The 24272-nt window shown below is 34.7% G+C and overlaps 2 protein-coding genes across 3 annotated transcripts; one reads left to right on the forward strand and one right to left on the reverse strand.

Annotated features, from left to right (window-relative positions):
• The first annotated feature begins 7642 nt into the window (after positions 1 to 7642).
• On the forward strand, positions 7643 to 9104 carry LOC107908456 (ankyrin repeat-containing protein BDA1). The gene is made up of 2 exons (XM_016835629.2): positions 7643 to 8215; positions 8328 to 9104. The coding sequence occupies exons 1-2, from the start codon at positions 7643 to 7645 to the stop codon at positions 9102 to 9104; spliced, it is 1350 nt and encodes a 449-aa protein (XP_016691118.1).
• A 12170-nt stretch (positions 9105 to 21274) lies between these two features.
• On the reverse strand, positions 21275 to 23557 carry LOC107915936 (cyclin-U4-1). 2 transcript variants are annotated; one of them, XR_001689322.2, is made up of 3 exons: positions 22292 to 23538; positions 21866 to 22121; positions 21275 to 21776 (listed from the first exon to the last, which is right to left on the reverse strand). XR_001689322.2 is itself a non-coding variant. In XM_016845122.2 (3 exons), the coding sequence occupies exons 1-3, from the start codon at positions 23088 to 23090 to the stop codon at positions 21494 to 21496; spliced, it is 630 nt and encodes a 209-aa protein (XP_016700611.2). In that variant the 5' UTR covers positions 23091 to 23557; the 3' UTR covers positions 21275 to 21493. The 2 variants fall into 2 exon arrangements, 1 of the variants encoding a protein (XP_016700611.2); XM_016845122.2 differs by lacking the exon at positions 21866 to 22121 and having other exon boundaries at positions 22292 to 22324; positions 22777 to 23557.
• Between the last annotated feature and the right edge of the window lie 715 nt (positions 23558 to 24272).

Below are 24272 nucleotides of genomic sequence, written 5' to 3' on the forward strand. Positions count from 1 at the left end.
CTATATACATAGTGTGCATTGCAACGTGTAGATCTCGTCTATGAATTGTTCAACATTTAAGTTTGCTCTCGCACACGCTGCATGAACATGCACACATGGATATCGAAGAGTCTAAAATATCTTGCACTCGCATCGCTTGTTTTGCAGATCAACTGCGTACGAACTAGGTGGAAGACCCGAACGACGGCCGATGTACTCTTGAACTCGAAAATTCTCCAAGTTGCACGAATACAATTCTGCGTTCATTGTTTGTACCCTTCAACTATTTACCGCCATGGCCTTTCGGACAGCCTCAACATACACGTGCTCGGCCTCGATTTACTTAGCTTGTCTCAATCCCACCCTAGGCATCAATGTGGCGAACCTACAGAATGTTACCGAGAAAACATCAGAAATCGGTAGATGACGTGTGCGCCTCAATACAGAGTTGACCGCCTCTACTAGGTTGGTCGTCATCTGCCCATACCGAAACCCCTTATGTAACTTTAAGTTCATTGTCAGTTCTCCATGCTACCCAACCATGTTTGGAGATCTATTGGTAAAGATGACATCTGAGATTCAAGAATCGTGAACCTCTGCTTGAATCTTCGCGGTTCTAACTCATGAGTTGTATATGCAATTTTGAATCAATATTTTAAAAACTTGCAGGCTGAAAAAATTTGAAAAGGAATTTTTGAAATAAATACAAACAAAATTTTTTTTACTCATGTTCACGAGTTCTTTTTTCCAATCTTTATTCTTATAATCTTTGTGAAAGTTTGCTGCGATGTGCCGAATGTAATAAACAGACCTCCACGGAACCCCCGATCGTCTTATCGCAACAAGTAATCCTTTTGATCTATCTGATATAAGGTAAGTGTTGTCTTTTCTGACAACGTCCCTTCGTATATTTTTGAGGAAAAATTCCCAAGACTCGAAGCACTCACGCTCCACGATGGCAAAAGCGATCGGAAGTACATTTCGGTTGCCGTCTTGTGCAACAGCAATTAAGAGTATTTGTGTGTTGTTGACACCATTTTTTGGATGGAAAACGGGGTCGACTTGGGTTTTAAAAATGAAAACGAAAACGGGAGTCGCCACCAATCCTTTTTGATAAGGTGTGATTGGATCACCTCGAAAAGTGGTTGTTTTTAATAAACGGTTTGATTTTATTAAAACAACAAGTTTGGTCCACGAAATTCAAAAAAACGGGTCCGGGAGTCGGTTACGCACGAGGAAGGATTAGCACCCTCGATACGCCCAAAATTGGTACCTAGTTGATTACTTAATGTCTTAGTGTCGAAAAATTGAAAACTTTAAAGAAATTTAAAAATACGATCCTTGTATTAAAATGTTGAAAATTTTGGGAAAAGAGGGTACGTTCCACGTTAATCGAGAAAGAGAGCATCATATCCAGTAAGTTATGACACAATGCCTCGAATTCTCGATACGCGAATGAATGTAAAAAAAAATACTTATTTAAAAGATGTTTAACTATCTCGAATTTAAAAAAGGGGATCAAGTCCAGTAAGTTAGGACTCGATCTTTTCTTAATTTCCGAGATCATTTAAAACTTTGGTTAAAAAAAACTCGCGTATTCAGATTTATCATGAAAATCGAAACCCAGTAAGTTAGGGTACGACCTTCTCGAGTCTAAACATGAAATTTTGTTTATTCAAAAATCATAATTTATACATTGAATGAAAAATAATTTAACGTGTAATAGTAGAAATAAAACACGATGTTAATGCTCGTAACAAAACAATAATGAATTCGATAATGTAAGTATGAATAATACGAGTAACAACAAATAAAAGATAAATAAATAAAAAACGAATTAAACATGCAAAAGAATAAGCAAATAAACTATTCGAATGAAAGTGGGCATAAATAAATAAAAGAAAGTAAACACCACGCGAAATAACGAAACCATAAAAGAAATAAAAATATATAAATACATGTATATATATATTTTAGAATTATGAAAACATAGAAAATATTTAAAAATATGTATACATATATCTATGTGTAATAAAATACGTAGAAATAGATATAGGTATGTGTAAGTATGAAAAATGAAATATAAAAATATATTTATAATAACTTTAAAATTTATGTGTATATGTATTAGGAAAATGTATATATTCACACACAAAAAATAAATAAATAAATTATGTACACATATATATTATAAAAAGTATGCGTTAGTATATGTAAATATATAACAAGAATTTTAAAATTAAAAGAGTATAATAATAATAATAATAATAATAATAATATGAAATTTGTTAGGAAAATAAACAAAATAGCAAAAAGACTAAATTAAACATTAAAACAAGATTCAGGGCTCAAAACGCAAATAAACAAAAGCGGGGGGACTACTCTGAACATTCATAAAACATGGAGGGACCAGTAAAGGAAATTTCCCTTCCATTAAAATGACGTAGTTCGGGTAAGGATTAAATTGAAAACGTAAAAACTTTTCGGGTAAAATTCAAAAGATTAAAAGAACCTAATTTTAAAAGCATTAAAAAGAGGAAGGGCTAAACGTGCAATTAGCCCTTCCGTCAAAAACACGCGGATCCCCCTGGAGCGGGTCGGGTCGGCCAACGGGTCAGGTCAAAACGGCGCCGTTTTGGTGCCTGAGAAGGCTGCCCAAAACGACGTTGTTTTGGAAGCCTATTTAAACTAATTTTTTTTCAAAATTTTCATTATTCCCTTCTTCTCCAGAAAAAAAACCAAAAAAGTTCTCTCAAGTCTCTCTCCCTTCCTCCGACCAGAGCCCAGAAATCGGCGAACGGGGCCGCCACGTTGCCGCCGCGCCGGCCACCGTACACGGTGGCCGAAAAATTCAAAAGAAGGTATTTTTTTTGCTTTTTTTTATACGTTATATATATAGTTTTTAAATATAAAAGAAAAATAAAAATAAAAATAAAGAAAAACGAACAGTTACGAAAAAAAGAAAAAAATAAAGAGAAAAGTAAAAATAAAAAAGGAAAATAGAACTTGTACCAAAAAGGTTTCTTGAATCTGTTTTTTTGTTTTTATTTCCCTTGCTAATGTGTTTTTCCTTACAAAAATCGGAAGAGAGAAAAAAAACAACCCCCTGTTACAAAGGTTTCAATCGGTTTGTATACCGATTTCAAAAAAAAAACAAAAGTCCCCCCTCATATTACATTTGCTTGGGCTTTATAAAAGAAAAATATTTGCTGCTCCTCTTTGTTGTCTGTTTCTTTGCATGTTTCTGTTGTTTGCGTGCTTGCAGGTGGCGATGGGACATGCGCAGCGGCCGATAGAGGTGGTGGCAGGGCAAGTGAGAGACCAGAAGGTTGCAGCGCTAGGCAGAGACCCTAAGGTCAAGAGATGCGGCGCCTAGGGTTTCAGTTTCTGAAACCCTAGGCAGATATTTTTTGTGAAGTTGGGCCTTAAACATTTGGCCTCGGGTTTGGGTTGTTAGGTTAGGCTTAATTGGGTATTGGGTTGCTAATTTGGGCTTTGGTTTGTAATTGGGTAGTTGGGTAGCTGAGGTTAATGGTAATTGGGCCTTTAGATGGGTTAGGTTTGTTGGGTCTGGGTAGGTTTAGGTGGGCATTGGTTTGGGTAGTGGGCAAAATTGGGTTGTACATGTGTATTTACAGTACAACCAGGTACTGTCCACCTACACCATCGGCTTACAGTGAGGGAATACCTTAACACACAGCTCGAATGTCCAAAACAATCGGTGAAAAACTCGTTCCCCGATTGTATCTCCTCGTCCGGGCCTTTATACGACAGTATTTTCAAATCATTCACTGTCCCAAGCACATACTCCCGCATCTCGACTATCCACCCTTGAAGCTCGTTATATAACGCATCCCAGTCACCATACAACTCTCGCATCGCCATTTACTTTGCCCACCATGCCTTTCGGTACGACACTTTATACTTGAACCGAGCTTACATTTTCGCAATAAGGACCAACACCTAAATGGTGGGTGACCCTTTCACTAAAAGGATGATGTAGTTGCATATAGTTTTTGCATCTAATTTTCAATGGTCTTGCAACATACGAACAAATATGCATGTGTGTGGGCCTTCGAGTTTCCTTATCATCCTCATTTGTGTCCGCTACATTAACGCGGCTCGAACACGCTAGTTACAACCACTTGAGGCTTTCCAACATTCTTCTACGTACAAAGACTGTGTCGACTTCGTTACTTTATAATCCACACCTAACTTCAAGCTAAGTTGTTTTATAGCATGTAAACAGTCTTTTTTGTTATAGAATTATTGTCCTACGAACAACTCTTCATAGTTGAATTCATCATCAAGTAGGTGTCGGCATAATATTTGTATATTCTAGGAACTCATGTGCAAGAGCCGCATCAGGATCCACGTCGGTCATGAAGGACCCTGGATTATTTCTTATAACTATACCAGGGCCCGTGTTCCCAGCCGAATGGGGGTTTGCATTTTCACCCTCTACCAGCCCTTCATCGTCTATGTCTTTAGGGATGTCATCAAAATCGGGGTTACTGAAATCATCGTTGGGATCACGGTGGGACTGATCATCATTATTGGACCCTTTATCACCATCTTCTATGGTGGCTAACACCTCTAGATGGATCTTTAGACGAGTACACCAGTTTAGGATGTTATATGAACTTCCACCGGTGTTTGGATTTTCAGGAGTTGGCATTGACCGTCCAAAACCCGACTGATCTTCCCAAGAGACGTTAAGATCAAAATCAATTCCAAAGCGCTGGCTTGCTGGAATTACAACTTGAATGGGATCTGATTCAGCTATCTTCGTGAACAACTCAACCAGGCTGGGATTTTCTATCTTAAGGGGGCAATAAATTTCTATCATTGTCACTAGATCATCATCATCTTCAAGCTTCATTTCTGAGAACTTAAGTGGATCTGTTGAAACCCGAAATTTGTAAAATAGTTTCAACTTTTCTTTTCGCAACAGATTGCTATCTTTGTACTAATTTTACGTTTTAAATCTGCCAACGAAACACGCTTGTTGAATCTCATTCCTATTTTTTCCGACTTTAAAATACACAGCCTTCTTCAGTTGTATTTATCATTTCTTTTTTAAATACACTGGTGTCGACCGTCAGTGTCCTAAAATAAAAAAAAATTGCCTTGGAGACCAAAAATTGTACTTGGTGCCGGCCATCTATTGGCCAGCACCAAAAAAAAGTTTTTTTATTAAATGTACTTGGTGCCAGCCGTTACATGGCCAGCACCTAAATTTTTTTTAAATACACTGGTGCCGACCGTCAGTGTTCAAAAATAAAAAAAATGCATTGGGAGTCGAAAATTGTATTTGGTGCCAGCCATTACATGACCAGCACCCAAATTTTTTTTAAATACACTAGTGTCGGCCATCGGTGTCCCAAAGTAAAAAAAATGTGCATTGAGAACCGAAAATTGTAGCTAGTGCCGGCCATCTATTGGCCAGCACCAAATTTTTTTTATTATTGTCTTTGGTGCCGGCCATTACATGGCCAGAACCAATTTTTTTTAAATACTGGTATTTTTGTATACCAATATAATACAATTTTAAAAAAAACACCTTGGTGTCGGCCATTGGGTTCTCAAACTCAAAAAAATTATTTTTTTAAAGCCTGACACAATAATCAGGTAATGATGGAGCCAAAACACTAAGTAGTGCTGGCCATTGGGTTCCCAAAACTCAAATCTACTGTTTATTTTAGGTCATTTTGATAAATGTTTTAAAACTAGGGTCATTTTTATAAATATTAAATTTTTTTTGGATTAGATGGGTAAAATAACCTGCTTCTCCACAGCGCTAATTAGGCTAGAGACTAACAAAAGCATGCTTTGAAGAGGACCATTTTTGCAAAAACGCATCAGCAAAATAAATATTAAAGTCGGAAGATCGTACATCTTTTGCTTTATAACAAATTAAGTTCTGATGAAACCACAATGACCAAAGGGTAGCTACGACGCGAAACAACCAGTTCACATCTGTATGCTGCAGCCACTGTTCGATAAAATTTTTATTTCTTAAATATTATGTTTAAAATTTATCTCATATTATTAATAAAATTTATTAAAAGAAATTACAATATATTTTAACATATTTTTATTGATAGGGTAAGAAAATCAGGGTAAATTTATACTTATTATAAAATCTCTCATTGAGTTGATGTCACAAATTAATCATACACAAACTTAGTTAGGAAATAATTAATATATTCTTTCTTTTAAATGATAACTAATATTATTATGATGGTGTTTTTGTCTTTTTATACTAGGATAATAAATTTTTGGCCCACTTAATTGGTGGCTACTTTGGTACTTGAATTTGGATTCTGTCAAGATTTGATGATGTGGACAATGGTCTTTGAACATGACTGGATTGGCGGGTCAAACCAATTGGATAGAGAACCAACTAGTATGCTGATACAAACAAGAGGTTGAAACGATTGAATCGGAAAATGCTTGAAACTGGAAAAAAAATTGGGGAAAAAAACCAATAGTTGAGTAGATTTTTAATTATTTATTTAGTTAGTAAAGGTTTAGCAATTAAACTGATCAAACCGATTGAATCGGAAATTAGTGGTCTAACCAGTTTAACTACTGGTTCGATTATTATAACATTATATATGACACTCTCAAATTATTTCACGTTATCACTTAAAATTTTATATAAATTTTTAACATTTCAAGTGATTATGTGGCACAATATTAGAGTGTTACGTCATCAGACTTTAATATTTTTCAACTTTAGGGATCAAAATAAATTTAGTTATCAAGTTTAAATACTAAAATGACTAACAAAAGTATAAGTATTAAAATAAACCTAATTACGAAATTTAAAGACTAAAAACTATATTATCCTTTTATAATATTATATAAATTTTAAATAAAATAACTAAAAATCTAAAATAAATCAACTAAAAATTACACAAGTGTTTAATAAGACTTATAGACCATTCCTGAAATTTTTTTTTTTAAATAGATATTCTTTTACATAAAATGTTTGATATTATGTACGTATTATCCGACAGACTTCGCTTCTATTTGTTTAACCCGCAAAGTATCCAAGTCACCTTTGATCTCTCTTCCCGAGGGTTGCTTATTTGGTGAAACGTGCATGGGTTTAGTTTATTTTTCTCTAGGTTTGAGCCATTGCACCAAGCCACCAACTCCCACCATCAGCTTCTTCCCCGTCGATCGGTGTTGCACCTTCATCGGATTGGTTCAGTGCTTCCTTGGTAGCTAGCTGCGTGATCAACACATGTTCTTTGCCTTTCCTTTCAGTGAGAGGAGAATCATGACGAAGATCAACGTTTTAGATTCAATCTTTCTTTTACTCAATATACAGTAAGGATTTATAATCTTTCCGATTTTAAGTTTCTTTTATTCTGATTTCCAGGTATCAAAAGTAAAGTACTACTCGAAAAAGAAACAGATCCAGTTTAAGAAAATTATTTCTTTGTTGGCTTGCTTGCATTGCAAGCCAAAATATGTCCACGTTTCTAAATTCCATTTCCAGTCCAATAGGCAACAATTCACGTATTCCCATGAAGCTTCATGATTACGAATTCAATCATATAAAATATACCGGATTGTTCCCTTGAACACGGAAAGCTGATACTGCATTTCTCAGCACTGCCAAGGGCAACAACAACAAGATCAAGTAGAAATGGAATCAAGATTGTTTGAAGCAGCTCGTTGTGGAGATATATCTGCATTTCACTCGTTACTCGAGGAAGATCCATTTCTGCTCGACCGAGTTGCGTTAAATTCAGTCTATAATCCTCTACACGTATCCGCATTGGCAGGACAAGTGGAAATCACAAAGGAAATCGTGAGCAGAAAGCCGGCATTCACTAGGGAGCTAAACGAAAATGGTTTTAGTCCTATACATGTTGCTTCAGCAAATGGGCACATTGAGATAATAAGAGAGCTTATGAGGGTTGGATATGATATATGCCTTTTGAAGGGGAAAGACGGCAAAGTTCCACTCCATTGCGCGGCTTTAAAAGGGAGAGTGGATGTTGTTAAGGAACTGGTGTGGGCTTGCCCCGAGTCTCTTAAACAAGTGACGGCTTGCGGCGAAACCGCCCTTCATTTGACTGTGAAAAGCAATCAGATTGAAGCTGCAAGGGTATTGATTGAGGAGATAAGGAGGTTACAAATGATGGAAATCTTAAACTGGAAAGACACCGAGGGCAACACCGTTTTACATCAGGCAACCTTCAATAGACAACATGAGGCAAGTCTAGTTACAATTACTTTCATCTTTTCTTATTCATTAATTCATTTCTCTTAGATATTTCAGTTGGGTGAATTTGGATCGGATTACTTTAAGCGGTACTGGTTTGCAGATTATAGGTCTATTAATCGGTGGAGAAGCACTTGCTTGTGGAGTTAACGTAAATACAGTAAACACCAGTGGATTCACACCGAAGGATGTCCTGGATCTTTTGCTCCAAAATGGAAGTGATTTTTATCATCATGATATTCATATTTATCAGATGTTCCAGCAAGCTGGAGCTGTGAAAGGCCGAGAAATAACAACAGACCCTGCTTATGTCCGAACTCGAACAGAAAACCCAAACAGGCAAATAGCACAATCTGCTTGTTCATGGAACCTATGGAAGGAACTAATGAGAGAGGTAGCGGAATCATCCACCGACACTCAAAATGCACTAATGGTTGTGGCAGTCCTAATAGCAACGGTCACGTACCAAGCGGTTCTGAGCCCTCCAAGTGGTTTCTGGGAAGCTGATAAACGAAAATCTCAGACCGTTACGATAGTTCAAAAGAGAACCATGAATCCTGGAGAAGCTGTAATGGCGAGTGACCCTGAAATCTTTGCGGTGTTCATTGTGTTTAATGCCATTGGTTTCTTTGCATCGCTTGCCATGATATCTCTGCTTACAAGTGGATTCCCTCTCAGAGCAGGCTTAAGGTTGGCCATACTTTCAATGACGGCAACTTACGTAATTGCTGTAATCTATATGGGTCCAACGAAAATGAGGGAAGTGTATATAGTGGTGATTTTGATGGGTCTTCTATTTCTTGCGGAGTCGATACGGTTCACCGTGTGGTTGCTCAAGAAATGGGGAATTGTTGGTGATACGAGGAGCCGACTGCGTTAGACGAATCCACACTGTTTACAATGTGCAGCTTCTTTTTATTGCATGATGAAATGAATCAGTTCATGAGAGAGTTTAGAATTTTCATTGTTATCTTTTGAGCATGATTACTTGTTCTCTAGAAAATTGTGTCATCATTGTTCCTTGCATTACATGAAAGCAAAACAAAAGAATCTTTTTTTCATATATGAGGTTGTTAAAACCGGACATTGAAATTACTCTTAACACTACATCATTTAGTTGTTGGCATGAATCTCTTATTCATATGATAAATTAATTAAATTATGCATTTGTTATACTAGCTCGTATAAAAAGGGTCAAAGTCACATACCAGGTAATTGCCAAACAATTCAAAATAAGATAGCTTTATGTTAGATTGGTACTAACATGCATAGACTGAAAAGCTAGTAAACTGACCTTTGCATAACCCTACCAGTTTTATCGGGTCATGATAAAGGGATCAACCAATCTATTCGAAGGATAGCCCCAAGACAACCACAAAGACCAACTATGAGAGTTACACCTCCATGTTCATCATTCTTGTTGTTATCCTACTAAGATATTCCTTTGCTTTCTCCATTACGTCACACCTTTTTGTTAACTTAAGCATTTTTGTTGATACACGATATCAACAAGGGTGGAGAAAAAGGAGTGGGGGTGGTATTGAAGAAAGCTGATTCACGCATGCTAGGGCTAAGAGCCGAAAATGTCGAAGAAAGATGAGTAGGAAAATGGAGAGGAGCCCTCTCTATGTTGTGCTTTGGGGTATTTATAGGTGGATGATAGTTCTCACGTGGTCCTCTTGAAGACAGTGCACTCGTTAGTAACGAATGGCTTAACACAGGATCCGACCAAGTGGTTAAGGACAAACGGACCACCCGTGAAGGGGTATAAGGCACATGAGTAGTTGATCACTAAGTGACCATCCAGACACTACAAAGTGAGGGCACTGCTTGCGAGTCTCTCTGGTTGGTTCTCATGTTGCCACGAGCCTCAATCTAGGTAGGGGTATAGCAATTTTAAAGCATCATGGAGCGCAAGTTCTGACATCCCCTAACTTACCTGCATCTTGTATGAAGCATGATAACCTCACCCCAAATTAAAAGTCCAAACATTTAACCTCAAACTAATCCACCCATATAGAAAGCACAAACAACATTCGCAACGCTTAATATTCAATTTAGTCTTCGAACTTTATCCATTCTCACTTTGGTACCTAAATGTTTTTGGCCCACTTTAGTTCTTAAACTATCATTTTTCCATACGGTTTAATTCAACCTTTTTTTTAACGACATTAAAAAAACTATTACAGTGCTTATAACCAATAAAGAAGTGACATATGGCAATATATTTGTAACACCTTTAACCCGTATCCGTCGTCAGAATAGGGTTATAGAGCATTATCATAAAAACATAATTTACAATCATCAATTTCCAAACATTTCATAATCATAGCAAAATCCATTCAAACACATGCATATCGTCCCTTATTCGAGCCCTCGAGGCCTTAAAAAATACTTTAGAAACGATTCGGGACTAAATCAGGAACATATGAAACCTTAAGAAAAAAGTTGGAAAAATTCACACTGCGGGGGTCGCACGCCCGTGTCTCAGGCTGTGTAACATTCGAAATAGGGACACCCAGCCCGTGTCCGTGCCTGTGTAACTCTCTGACTTGGGTCACACGCCCATGTGTAAGGCCATGTAACTCTTGAAATGGCCTCACACGCCCGTGTGCCAGGCCGTGTGCTAGGCCGTGTAACTTTCGAAGAACAACCATTAAAACCAACAGGGACACACAGCTGTGTCGCATGACACACGGCTGAGACACATGCCCGTGTCTTAGGCCGTGTGGACAAGAAATAGGCCATATTCAAGCCATTTTTTTCACCCAATTCCTACACGTACCTACAAGCCAATTGCACCTAGAATTAAGGCACCAAAACATGCATAATAAGACCATTTCAATAGACCAAATAACCATACAACCAATATGCCAAAAGGCACCTCAATCACAATTTATAAAACCTATCTAAACATGTGTATATTTATCCATAATTCAACCATACATAACTACTTATTACCAAACCAAACTTACCATATATGACCACATTTATGCCAACACAAATAGCTCGTAACTACATCAAAGCATAACCCTAATTGGCCACATTATGAACATACCAAATTTGGTCACTCAAAACATACATCCACTTAGCCATATCAACATCAACCATCAAAGCATCAAAATGCCAAAAGCACACCAACCATATACCACCATACGCAACTACTTATTACCAAACCAAACCAAACTTACCATATATGACCACATTTATGCCAACACAAATAGCTCGTAACTACATCAAAGCATAACCCCACTTGGCCACATTATGAACATACCAAATTTGGTCACTCAAAACATACATCCACTTAGCCATATAAACACCAACCATCAAAGCATCAAAATGCCAAAAGCACACCAACCATATACCATATATACATGCCAAAAACAACAACTAAATCATTAACTGTAATACCCCCTACCCGTATTCGTCGCTGAAATAGGGTATGAGGCATTAACAAATTTTACCGAAAAATTTTTTTGTTATTACGAGTTAAATACTATTCATTTATCGAAACATGTCATGACGTCCCTTGGATGGGCCTCCGAAGCCCAAAACATACATCGGGGCCAAACCAGGATTAAATCGAAACCATAAGATATTTTTTCGCAAAATCCCAAAGTTTTTTTTATGAACTCAATATAACACCTTTATAAATATCTAATCTTCCCTGCAATTTTAAACCGAGACCAATCCAACACAACCAATCCATTTCAACATATTTTCAAGATAGATTTAACATATTCATAAGATAACCTCATCACATACCAAAATCAAAATTTGTTAGCCATACCAATGACTAACCATTCATTCATTTCACATTAACATTTATTATACTAGCTTATACATGCCATTGATTTTCAAAATAAAGTTTCTTTATATATCAAGAACTTGAGGTTGATAGTGTGATGCGTCACCGACCAAATCCAACCTCCGAGCTCTTAACACTACAACACAGGGGTAAAGGAAACAGGGTAAGCACTTTGTGCTTAGTAAGCTCATGTAACAAGAATTATACTTACCTAATATTTTCAATACAATGCAATAAACATTCATACATCCATTCAATGCATTATTCCCTTAACATGCACAAACTCAACATTCAAGTTAGTTCAATAATTTCCATATATCAATAATATATATATCATGATTGATGAGCTCATCAATACCATGATTTCCATTCCCTTGTTATTTTTCCATATTTATCCCGATGAACTACTTAAAATTTCGATGGATTTTCAGGGGTACACCTAAGTGTACAAATCTGGGTCCGTCAATTCATATTCATGTGCGCACATTTCCATTTCAGAGAGCACACTCCCACGAACCTCATCCTTTTAGCGGGATTACCAGTCTAGGCTAAATACCCTGCAATATAAACTCATAGAGTATTGTCGGGATTACCAGTCCAGGCTAAATCCCCTGCAATGACAATTACTCTAATGAGCTTGGATCTGAATTACCAGTCCAGGCTAAATTCAGACCCTAATTCGGATTACCCGTCCGGGCTAAATACATTTTCCACATATTCTTCGAGAGGGCTATATCAGGATAGGATCACCCGTCCGGGCTAGATCCTTTTTACCGTCAATTCCTTTTCAGAGATCCATCGAATTTTCCTTCCATTCAACCGGGATCTCTTCCCCTTTTTATCAAATATATCAATGTTTCATCAATTTCATTTAATGAACATTCAAATCATATTCACATCAATAACAAACATTTCAAGCATTTAAGAATATAAATCAAGTTACACGAACGTACCTCGATACTTGTTCATATGCAAAAATCTACTAATCCTGAACTTTTTCATTTCCTCGATCTAGCTTCGTATTTGAATTTTCTAAATTTAAATAAATAAATTTAATCATTTATTTAATACATTTCATGTTCATATGTAACATTCTCTATAATCCCATTATTATTTATAGTTCATTTAGAGCTGTCTCCTTGAGTCATAGTCACTAAATTATTTATATCTTGAGTTACGGAACTCTAAATTAAGATCTGCTAATTTTCCATAAAACTAGACTCATATATCTTCTTACCATAAAATTTTCAGAATTTTTGGTTTAGCCAATAAGTACAGTTTATTCTTTAAAGTCATCCCTATTTTGCTGTCTGACAGTTTTGACCCTTCTACACTAAAAATTAATTATCTCCTAGTACAAAATTCGGATGATGTTATCGTTTGCTTATTTTGAAAATAGACTCATTAAGGATTTTAAACATATAAATTTAAACCTCTAATTATTTTTCTCCAATTTTTTATTATTTTCCAAAGTCAGAACAGGGGAACCCGAAATCATTCTGATATTGTCTCACAAAACCTATTATATCTCATGATTTATAATTTCATTACTTACACCGTTTCTTCTATAAGAAACTAGACTCAATAAGATTTAATTTCATATTTTATTCATCCTCTAATTCAATTTTCACAGTTTATGGTGATTTTTATAAATTAACCTACTGTTGCTGTCCAAAATTGTTTTAGTGCATGATGTTAATTACCATTTTTCCCCTAAGCTTTCAATAAATGATAATTTTGTCCCTGCTCAATTAACCTCTCAATTGAGATGATTGTTCTCAATTAACACTTTATTATATCACTTTAAACTAGTTTATAACCTTTGGAAATCACAATTTTAGCACTAGACTTTGATTCCAAACTTTTTTACAATTAGGTACTACAAATGAATTTCTATTGAAATTACCTAATAAAATCATCTCATAAACAAATTAAAGCTTCAATTTCATGCTATTTCATCATAAACTTCCAGAAAATATTCATAGCAACTTTCAATTCCATTCATAAAATCAAAAACTAATGAATTTAGTAATAGGACCTAGTTGTATAAGTCTTAGAAACACAAAAATTACAAGAAAAAGGCAAGGATTAACTCACTTGGTGCAAAAATTATGAAATTCCAGCTTGAATAAACCCTTAGGACGTTTTTGGCTAATGATAATGAAGAAAATATTAAGAGAATTCTAGATATTACAAGTTGGTCCCATTTTTATTTTAGTAAATTTTGTTATTTTCTCATTTTGCCCTTATTTCACCAATTCTCCTGATTTTTCTCAGCTTATGCCGCCCAAAATATCTTCTTTTGGACTTATTTGCAATTTATGTCCCTCATCATTTAACAATTGAGCTATTTAATCCTTCTAGTAACTTTTACACCCTTTTCAATTTAGTTCTTTTTACTTAATTAACTACCCAAACGTAGAAATTTTCTAACGAAATTTTAATACCATAATACCAATACTTCATAAATATTTATAAAAGTATTTTTGACTCGATTTTAGGAGATCGAGATCTCGATACCTTATTTTACCCAATTTCTTCAATAATTGTTTTTTCTAACTAACCACTAAATCGGTAAATTTTTTCTATCGATATTTTCATATGATTTTCCTATCATATCAATATCCATGCAAAAATATTAAAATAAATTTTTCTTTAAATCGGATTTGTGGTTACGAAACCACTGTTCCGATAACCTTGAATTTAGGCCATTACATTAACCCAATTCCACCTATACATGCCATTATAACCATGATCAAAATATCAAAATCTACCGATATAATCATTGGATAGTGTGATAGGTCTCCGACGAGCTTCCAAACCGATTGAGCTTTTGATAATCTTAAAAACATAGAAAAGAACAACATCGTAAGCATCTAATGCTTAGTAAGTTCGTAGACCATGAACAATGCTTACCATTTCAATGCATAATCTTAAAAATAGACATGAATCAATCCAACATAGCTTGGCACAAGCCTAAGCATCATCAACAACACAAGTTAGTGATTAAACACATAACTTAGCAAAATCATCACATTATAAGATAGATTTCATGAACATAGCACATTTGAACTCATTCTTTCCACAACATAGTTAATCATACTTTCTTTATCATTAATACATACCTTTCTATGAATTCATGGTATAGTCAATCGGAACTCTTACCGTTCCTTCTGTTTACATACCCGTTGAACCACTTAGAATAATATCAGATACACGGGAAGCTCACGCAAAGTGTGTTAACACATGATTGAAACCATTTCCTTTCCTTTTCCTTTACATAGATGCTCACTCGAGCCATAAATGAGTCTACTCACACAAGCTAACAGTCGAAATGTAGCTACACAATGCCGCTCACACAAGCTAACGAGTATCTACAACAAATGCCGGAACTCAACCATCGGTAGGACATTCAGGACCAGCACCCGAAACATGGTAACCGTAATGACATGTCATTTGTATCTTATATAGAAAAAATTAGGCTGGCATATTTTGGTTAGAAAAATGGTGAATTTTCATGTCATGGGTTTAATGACTAAATGGTATAAAGTTAAAATGTTAGGAATAATTTTGTTATTTCATATTAAAGTGAATAATAAATTAAATTTAATGATTTTAGATTTTTTGAAATATTTAATTGAATTAAATGACTATTTATATCAAGAAAGAATCAATCAAACGTGAATCAGGGAAAACAAAAGTTTATCGGAATAGTTCTCGACTTTATTAATACAACTGTTGTAATCGAGGTAAGTTCATATGAGATATATGCTTATTAATTATTGATAGATTATTTTTAGTTAATGTTATGTTAAAAATAATTGATTCGGTAATAATATGATGACTTGTATACTCGACGGTTTATAATCCCATTTGAACCTAAAGAATGCTTAAGATACAAATGACATCTCATTAGGGATTATATGTTTTGAGTGCTGGTCTTGGATGTCCTATCGATGACTGAGGTCTTGCATTTGTTGCGGATTCTCCATAGCTCGTGTGAGCAGCATCGTACAGCTAACGTTCTGACCCACAGCTCGTGTGAGTAGGCCCATTTCACAGCTCGTGTGAGTATTGTTGAAAAGGTTATGGTTTTATAGAAAGGTGTTCCTGAGTATTTGGTGTTATTCTATATGGTTCAACGAGTAAGTAAAGGAATGTAAAAGCTTATATATGAAATTATAGATAATGATGATCTTACAAAATGGTAAGATGAGCTTTAATAATGCATGGAAAAAGAGCATTAATCACATATGTGATGCAATATGAGTAACTATAAATAATTCATGTTGTATACCATGTTCATAGAGGATATATTGTTAATATATATACTAATGATGTGAATTGTGGTGTTAGGAAAGGCAAGTGCTATATGATTTAATGAGTATGATTGAATGATTTAATATTAAGGAATGGTAAGTTTAAGTTTCTTTATACGAACTTACTAAGCATTATATATTTATGTGGTTGTTGTTCCTCTATTTTGTAGATCATCGTAAAGTTCATTCGGTTAGAATCTTGTTGGAGCCCTATCACACTATTCATCGATCATTTTTGTAGTTTTTGAACATTTTGGCTATGGTTATAAATGGTATGTACAAGGCTCATATGTAATAGGTGTCATGAATATGTTCCTTGGTCCATTTGGTTTTGTCATATCTTTTGGCGATTATGTTTTGGGGTGGACTTGTAAAGCTTTGTAAATAAGTTTCTTTTGGTCACTCTAAGTAACATGTAAATGTATGTTTTAGACATGTTTATATGTGCGATTTAAATGGTTGAAATGGTTATGGTTGTAGTAAAGTAAGCTTATGCTATGGAGTGAAAGTAAATTGTTTTAAGTTGAGGTGCCTTTGAATGGCATATTGGTTAGAACCTATAGGTTGATTGATTTGGCATGTTCCTGTGTGTTCAATGAGTGTTTTGAACCATTAAATGTATATCTAATAGGTGTGTTTGTATATGTTTGGATACTTATTACAAGTGTTACGTTTTAAGCTTGGTATAAGTTTAATTGTGTATGTACCTTTAATCTTGGTTTGAATATGTTCATATAAAATTGTTTTGGTCATTTGATATAAACCTTATTTAAGTGTTTGAACCATGGTATGAATGGATGTGAATGATTAGGAAGAAATGATAAGTTTGGCATGAGTTTTATATATGAACTTATGAATTTGAATGCAAATTAGTTGATGTGTCAAATGAATTGAGATTGATAATTGAATTGTGGTGTTAATGAGGACACATTGGTTAGGCACTTAGGTTGATTGTTTTGGCATGTTTAGGCTTGTTTAAATGTGTTTTTAAAGTATGGAAATGGTTGATTTTGATTTGGCTTGGAACCTAAGTGTTGGATGAAAGTTTGCCTTGTTTTAGAAGTTTTTTAAGGTGCACACGGCCTAGGCTGTTCCACACGACCTGGACATACGGCCATGTGTCTTATAAATTTTTAGGTGCACGATATTTCACACGATCACAGTTAGTTACACGGTCTCGCCACACGGCCATGTGACCCCTGTTTCCAAAATTTTTAAAATTTTTGTATATTTTTCTATTTTGATTCAAATTAGTCTTAGATTGTTCCCAAACTATTTTTAGGGCCTTGTAAGCTTGATTTAAGGCCTGTAAGTGTATGTTTACCCTGATTTTTATAAGTTATTGAATGTTATCATTTATTTTATATTTTTGTTTTTGTTTGATGATAAATGTCCTAATTTGTACTATAACACTCCATAATCCTAATCCGACAACGGAGACGGGTTAGAGGTGTTACAATGTGGCCTACACGGTCAAGCACACGATCAAGCACACGCTCATGTGGCTCATATGGCTTGGCACATGGCTAGACACAAAGCTGTGTGGCATCGATTGCCAATTTCGATTTCACATAATTTCACAGGTTTTTCGAGTTCAAGTCACACACCTGACTGTAACACGATGCTGACACTATAGCAACATTTCCAATTCCTACATATGACATCCGAACTAAACCAATTAGCAATCAATCACAAGAATTAGCCCTTACTCATACCAAAAATATGTGGCCAAAAGTAACGGACATTTGACCCTTACAACTAAGTTATCCCAATCAACCCCTAAACTCGAGCGTTTAACACTTACCCTAGAAAAGAATATCGTCGAACTTAATTCTTTAGAGGGATATGCATCACACAACCTTTACCTAAATAGAATTACACGAAAGAAAACGATCAAACCTCTATAACCAAACTCAACCATCTACCAAAACCTTCTTAAAAAATTGAAATAAAATAGCACCCTTTAAACGAATAGTACTTATAAAAGAAAAGAAAATATGATGATTTTACCAACTCTTTTGCCATGCATAGCTAGCAACGAATCCAGAAGAGGCGATGACACCAATCCAAATAGTAACAGAATGGAAGACTAAAGAGACGACAAAAGAAAAATCAAAGGGACTAACATGAAGAATACAAAGAAATTTGAGAGAGATGGAGAAGCAGAAATAAATGGTAGAAAGAAATTTCCCAATAACAAAAAGAAAAATAAAAGTGAAGGCAATAATGGAGAAAGCAGGAAAAGACAACAAAGAAGGATTTTTAGGAAATAATTTTATCAAATCTTAAAAAAAATAACCACAATATGACAATTAATCAGATTTGACCCACACTCTGACAACATGGGCGACACAACAAACGAGAAGTAAAAATAATTTTACTTTTGCACATAACAACATTCAAACTTAAAACCAAAGAGTAAGTTAATGCCTCACCAATAATTTACAAAAATTAAAGATAACCCTTACGAAACAAATCAGATATGGAATAAAAATTAATAAAGAAAACCTTAAAAGAAGGGAATCAAACACAAGACCTCAAACACACAACCAAATACCTAACCACTAAACCAAATCAATTTACTTAACACAATCCTACAACATTTATTTAAAAACAGGGTGTGACCACTTTCTCTGTTCACTAACCCAATTTCTACTAACCCGATTTTTAGGATGTGACAAAATATGGTAACTTAGTTTCTTCTAATTAGAAGGCCTACTTTCAATATTGATACTTTTGTAATTAAGCCAATTAGCTTAACTATGCTCCAAAATTCTACACAATTTCATGGACTGTCTAGTTAGGATCCTAACTTACATCTCTCTAATTTCTTAGATGTATGTCAAACCTGCAAGTCTCTTAGAGTGATTGATGATCTTATTAGACTTGCATTATTTCCTTTTTCACTTAGGGACAAATCTAGATTATGGTTAAACTCTTTACCACTAGGATCCATAGATACTTGTAGCGAAGACTACCAAGCTTAGAAATGTAATAAATAACTTTATGTAGTTTGAATTTGAGTCTTTATCTAAGTCTTGAGAACGTTTCAACGACTTATCACAAAAATGTTTATATTATGGTATGCTCAAATAGATAGAAGTTCAAGCATTTTATAATGGATTTTTACCTCTACTTAAGTCTATTGTAGATGTTGTAGTTGGTGGTGCATTAATGTCTAAAAATTGAGTAGAAGCTAAAGCCTTGCCAAAGGAGGTGGCTTTAAATAGTTATCAGTGGCCGATAGATAGGGTATACTCCTAAACCTAAGGGAGAGCATTAGGCTTTTTCGGTTGGTGTTTTTAATAAACCGACTTAATTGATCATAGTCTACAAAAATTGACTCAACTGAATTAGAGCTCAAAAACCTACATAACCAAATCAACTTTAGGTTGGTCAGTTAACCAACTTTAATTATTGGGCTTAGATAATATATATTTATTTATATATTATGAATTTTAAATATATTTTAAACAATTAAATATATATTAAATTCAATATTTTTTTGGCTAGGTCAATTTGAAAATTCAAAAATTGATAATCAAACCAACCAACAAAATCAAACTCATAACTGAAAAATCGTTCAAACCAAAATCAACTGAACCGATTGGATCGATTTAATTGGTTTCCTTGATTTTAACCTACAATGGCTCTCCTCTACCTAAACTTAAGATAGTCAACCCAAAACCTAAAACTTTAGATACCATAGCAACGTGATTTGATGCATTTTTAGGTCAAAAAGTTAAGTCTTTCAAGTGTTAAATAGAGAAGGTCATAATGAAGAATACTTAAATGAACAACCTCAGGGAGTTAAAGTTCGTGGGTAATCGACAAAGGAATCTTGTATTTTCAAACTTCCTGTTTTGGCTCCACCCATTCGAATCCAAGTTGAGGAGGTAGGGCTAACCAAATTCAAACTCTCCCAAAAACAAAACCTACAATCATATTAACACCTATACGATCCAAAACATAGACAACAATGACAGGATAGTTCGAATAAGATTTCCAAAAAACTCAAGAACAATGTCAAGTATCATTTTCTATTGATTGTTGTAAACCATGCTAGCATTATTAATGATCAAATCAATCAACTAATGATTTGTGTTAGTGGAAGAGAGTAGTTGTTGAAATTATATTTTATTTTTTGTCAACTACCTTTTTCACCGCCCTAATTTTATTAATCATTACTAAAAAAAATTAATTCATGATTTATTTTTGGAAGAATTAATTAGCAAAAGGGTATTTTGCAAAAAAAAAAATATGGAAGTGGATTTTAATCTTTTATATAAATATTTGTGATTTACTTGAAACTAAGAAGATTGAGATAACCCGATTATATCACAAAACCATTGGAAAACAAAACCTTGTGCTCTTCACTACTGGAAAGATGAGACCACCTTAACTAAAGATTTGGAGTATTGGTGGGCCGACTGTCCCTAGACTAGCCTAGCATTAAACCCTAAGCTATGCTAAATTCGTTTCCCCAAGCCATCAAAGAGAGAAGTATCCTAAGCCACTCAACCTTGCTTGTAAATGTGATTGCACATGTGTTATATATATATATATTAATTTTAACTTGAATTTGAATTTGAAATTTTTGTTGGATTAATTTGAAATAAAGTTAAAAAAATTAAATTTTAAAATAATTCCAACAATTAATTCGAAATCTAAATTCAAAATGGTAATTCTCCCAAAAGAATTTTTAAAGCAGCATATTTTCTTTCATTCTTTGTTCAACCCAGAAGTCTTAATACATGAGAATCTTAACGTGAACAACGGCATGTGGTATCAATCAAAATTACTCCCTTACAACAACTAGAATTGGGAGGAAAATGAGGAGCATCAATGAGAATGAACCTAACAACGTGTTAAAGGAATTTACAATTTTCCTCTTCATTGAAAAATAAAAAAAGGCCAGTCATGAATCAAAACAAACCAGGAGTAATAAATTCAGAAGAAAGAAAAAAAAGACATATATATATATAGCCAGGCTGTAAAAAAGAAAGCAACTCCCAGTATCTGTACATGCATAAACAATTTGAGATCCAACACCCCCCCCCCAAAAAAAAAAAAGAAAAGGAAATCCACAAGAAAACGCCAAAATTGAAACGACATTGAGAGCTAAACACTAAATTGAAGGCCTTAAATAGCTACTTGTTCCTTTTGATGAGATGTGGATTCCTCATCACTAAAGCACAAATGGACTTTCAATGTGGACTCTATAGAGGATTCTGGTGCAGTACTTGGTGGTGGAGGTTGCAACATCATCATCATCTGTCTTTGCAGGTAGGAATAGTAGGTGTGAAAGGTTTTGGGGTTTACATTTAAATGGAATCCCAACCCAAAAAAAAAATCCACTTCAAGGAAGTTCATTTCTGTTGTACTGATTCCTCCTACTTTTGCATAGAAAGCATTGTTGTAATACCTACAAAGATAAATGTTCCAAAAGTCAGATCAAACTCAATGTTTGGTACTTTGGTAGAATATTAAAAGTGTATTATCCACTTGTCTTACTTTTTCTTTTTTCAGAATATTTGAAGTGTATGGTCAAAAGGAACCAAAAAAATGAACAGGTTGGCCTATCACACTGAACTTCAATTATAGGCTTCTTTGCAGAAACAACTTTGTGTATCTATATATATTGTCTTCTGACTGTCAGAAGGACAGCCAGGATTCACATGCCTACAATTTGTTGGAACGGCAAAGAAATCATTCTTCTGGCAAATTCAATGGCTCTACAATTCCACCATGTCTAATCATTTGACTTCAACTAAGGGGGAAAAGGTAAAAAAGAAAAGAACCAAAAAAAAAAAAGAGAGCGTAAATTCAGTCATAATTCAAAGAACATGGAAGAGATCAAAGTATCTAAATACCCAAAACCCATAAATGAAATCCAAGAATTCTATGAGTGATTTATACAAACAAGTTAAGAACACTTACATATCATCCATGAACTTTGCAGCAACCATCACACTCGTTGTTGCGGAAAGGATCGATTCGAGAACTCCGATATGACTACAAGTAAATTGACCGGAACGAAAAATAAAGTGAACACAAGGATTTACGTGGTTCGGCTTTAATGCCTACGTCCACGGGCAGAGGCGAAAAGAAATTTCACTATAACAAGATGAAGATTACAAGTGTTTTACACTCAAGACACAACCCGAGAACCTCACAACTCTCAACCCCTATAGAAAACCCGAAAGCTAAAATCCTAGCTTTCAAAGAACAAGCTTTGCTCTCTCTTGGTTTGGGATGATCAATATGGCTAATGAACCTCTCTATTTATAAGAGAGTTCAAGGACATAATTGTCCAAAACTTTGGCAAAGATTTGTGGTTGAAAATGGACACCAACAACCATCCACTAATCCACTACCACCAACAACCCACTACCAACAACAACAATCCACTACCAATTTTAAGCCATTTCTTAACACTCGTAATAAGCAAGCGATGAACGTTGAAAGAATTGATGGGCAAGGAGGGTTGCCTTTGAGCAAACCGATCAAGATAAACATAAGCAACAATAAAGCAAGAGCGGCTGCAATTGGCGTACTTGTAAATTCTGTGGAGGTAGCTTTGAATGGAGATGGTTGGGCGTGTTAGGCCATGAAAAACTGAAATCTTCTGAGCCTGGAACCCACAGTTTAGATCGTTGGATTCAGCCACTTTTTGGATGAGAGAAGACAAGAAAGTTATGAGATTTGACATCACATTTGGGTTGTCTAGCTCTGCCATGGCTGAGAAGGTTTTTAGGACCAGAAAAGAGTTGAATGTGTTGCGTGGCTTCTCTGGTTGAGGTAAAATATTTATAAAACAGGTAAGGTGGTCGTTAAAGGGTAGGTATTTTCAGTGAAAGGAGTACCCATTTGGTGAAGAAACGTGGGATTTTACCAATAAGAGGCTGGTACACGAGTTCAAAGGCATTTATTTATTGAAAATGGCTCTATATGACTTGATTTTGAGGTGAAGGTGAAATTAATAGGCTAAAATGTGTTGTTTTCATATAGAAAATACATCATCAAATCGATATTAAAATTTGAAACTTGTGCTAAAGGGATGAGAAAGGTGGTTGATTTGGGGATTAAAGTCTTTTTCTTGAAAGGTTTCCCGTGATTAAATTGTAGCTAATGTTGTAGTGGTGATGGCATGCAATGGCCATCATGTGATTACATGTGGGAAAATGTTGATTGTAATTTGTGGGTCCTCTCTCTGAAAGATACTTGCACTTTGCAGCATGTGTTCCAAATCTAAGCAAATTGGATCTGTTATGTTTTTTTGGGATGGATACCATGTATTCGGCCCTTGCCCTTGCCCTTGCCCTTCTATTCTAGGATGCTCTTTCCCTATAACAAATTATATATTATATTATATGCCAAACATCCTCAAACATGACTTCAACTTTAAATTAATTCCAAACTTGATTAATTTTTTAAATGTAGTGTTAAAAAATATTACTTCTTGTAAATTTATTATTCCGTTTAGATGTTAAATATTAGTTTTAAAGTTAAATATATTTAAAATATACTAATCAACCTCTAAATATAAATATATATACTTATCGTAACGGCAACTTAAGTTTGTCATGTTAAATAATAATAATAAAACCAACATGTCATTGAAATTTAGGAGTGACATTCCTTTAGCATGTCACAAAATTAAGTTGTACGTGGAGTATACATACTAAATATGTTTCACGTCAAATTCAAATATTCATTTTATGACTAAGTTAATAATTAGATTAACAAAAAGATTTGATTGATATGATAAATCACATTTTGAAAATTCAATTAAAATATCGATACTAATTTATAATATATATATTCATGATTACGAGTATGTGGTGGAAAGAATAAATTATAAAGATGATAACATGTGCCTAAATTTTTTTTAATTTTAAATATATCTAAAGAGAGACAT

This window comes from Gossypium hirsutum, chromosome D08, assembly GCF_007990345.1.
Source record: "Gossypium hirsutum isolate 1008001.06 chromosome D08, Gossypium_hirsutum_v2.1, whole genome shotgun sequence".
NCBI lineage: Eukaryota > Viridiplantae > Streptophyta > Magnoliopsida > Malvales > Malvaceae > Gossypium > Gossypium hirsutum.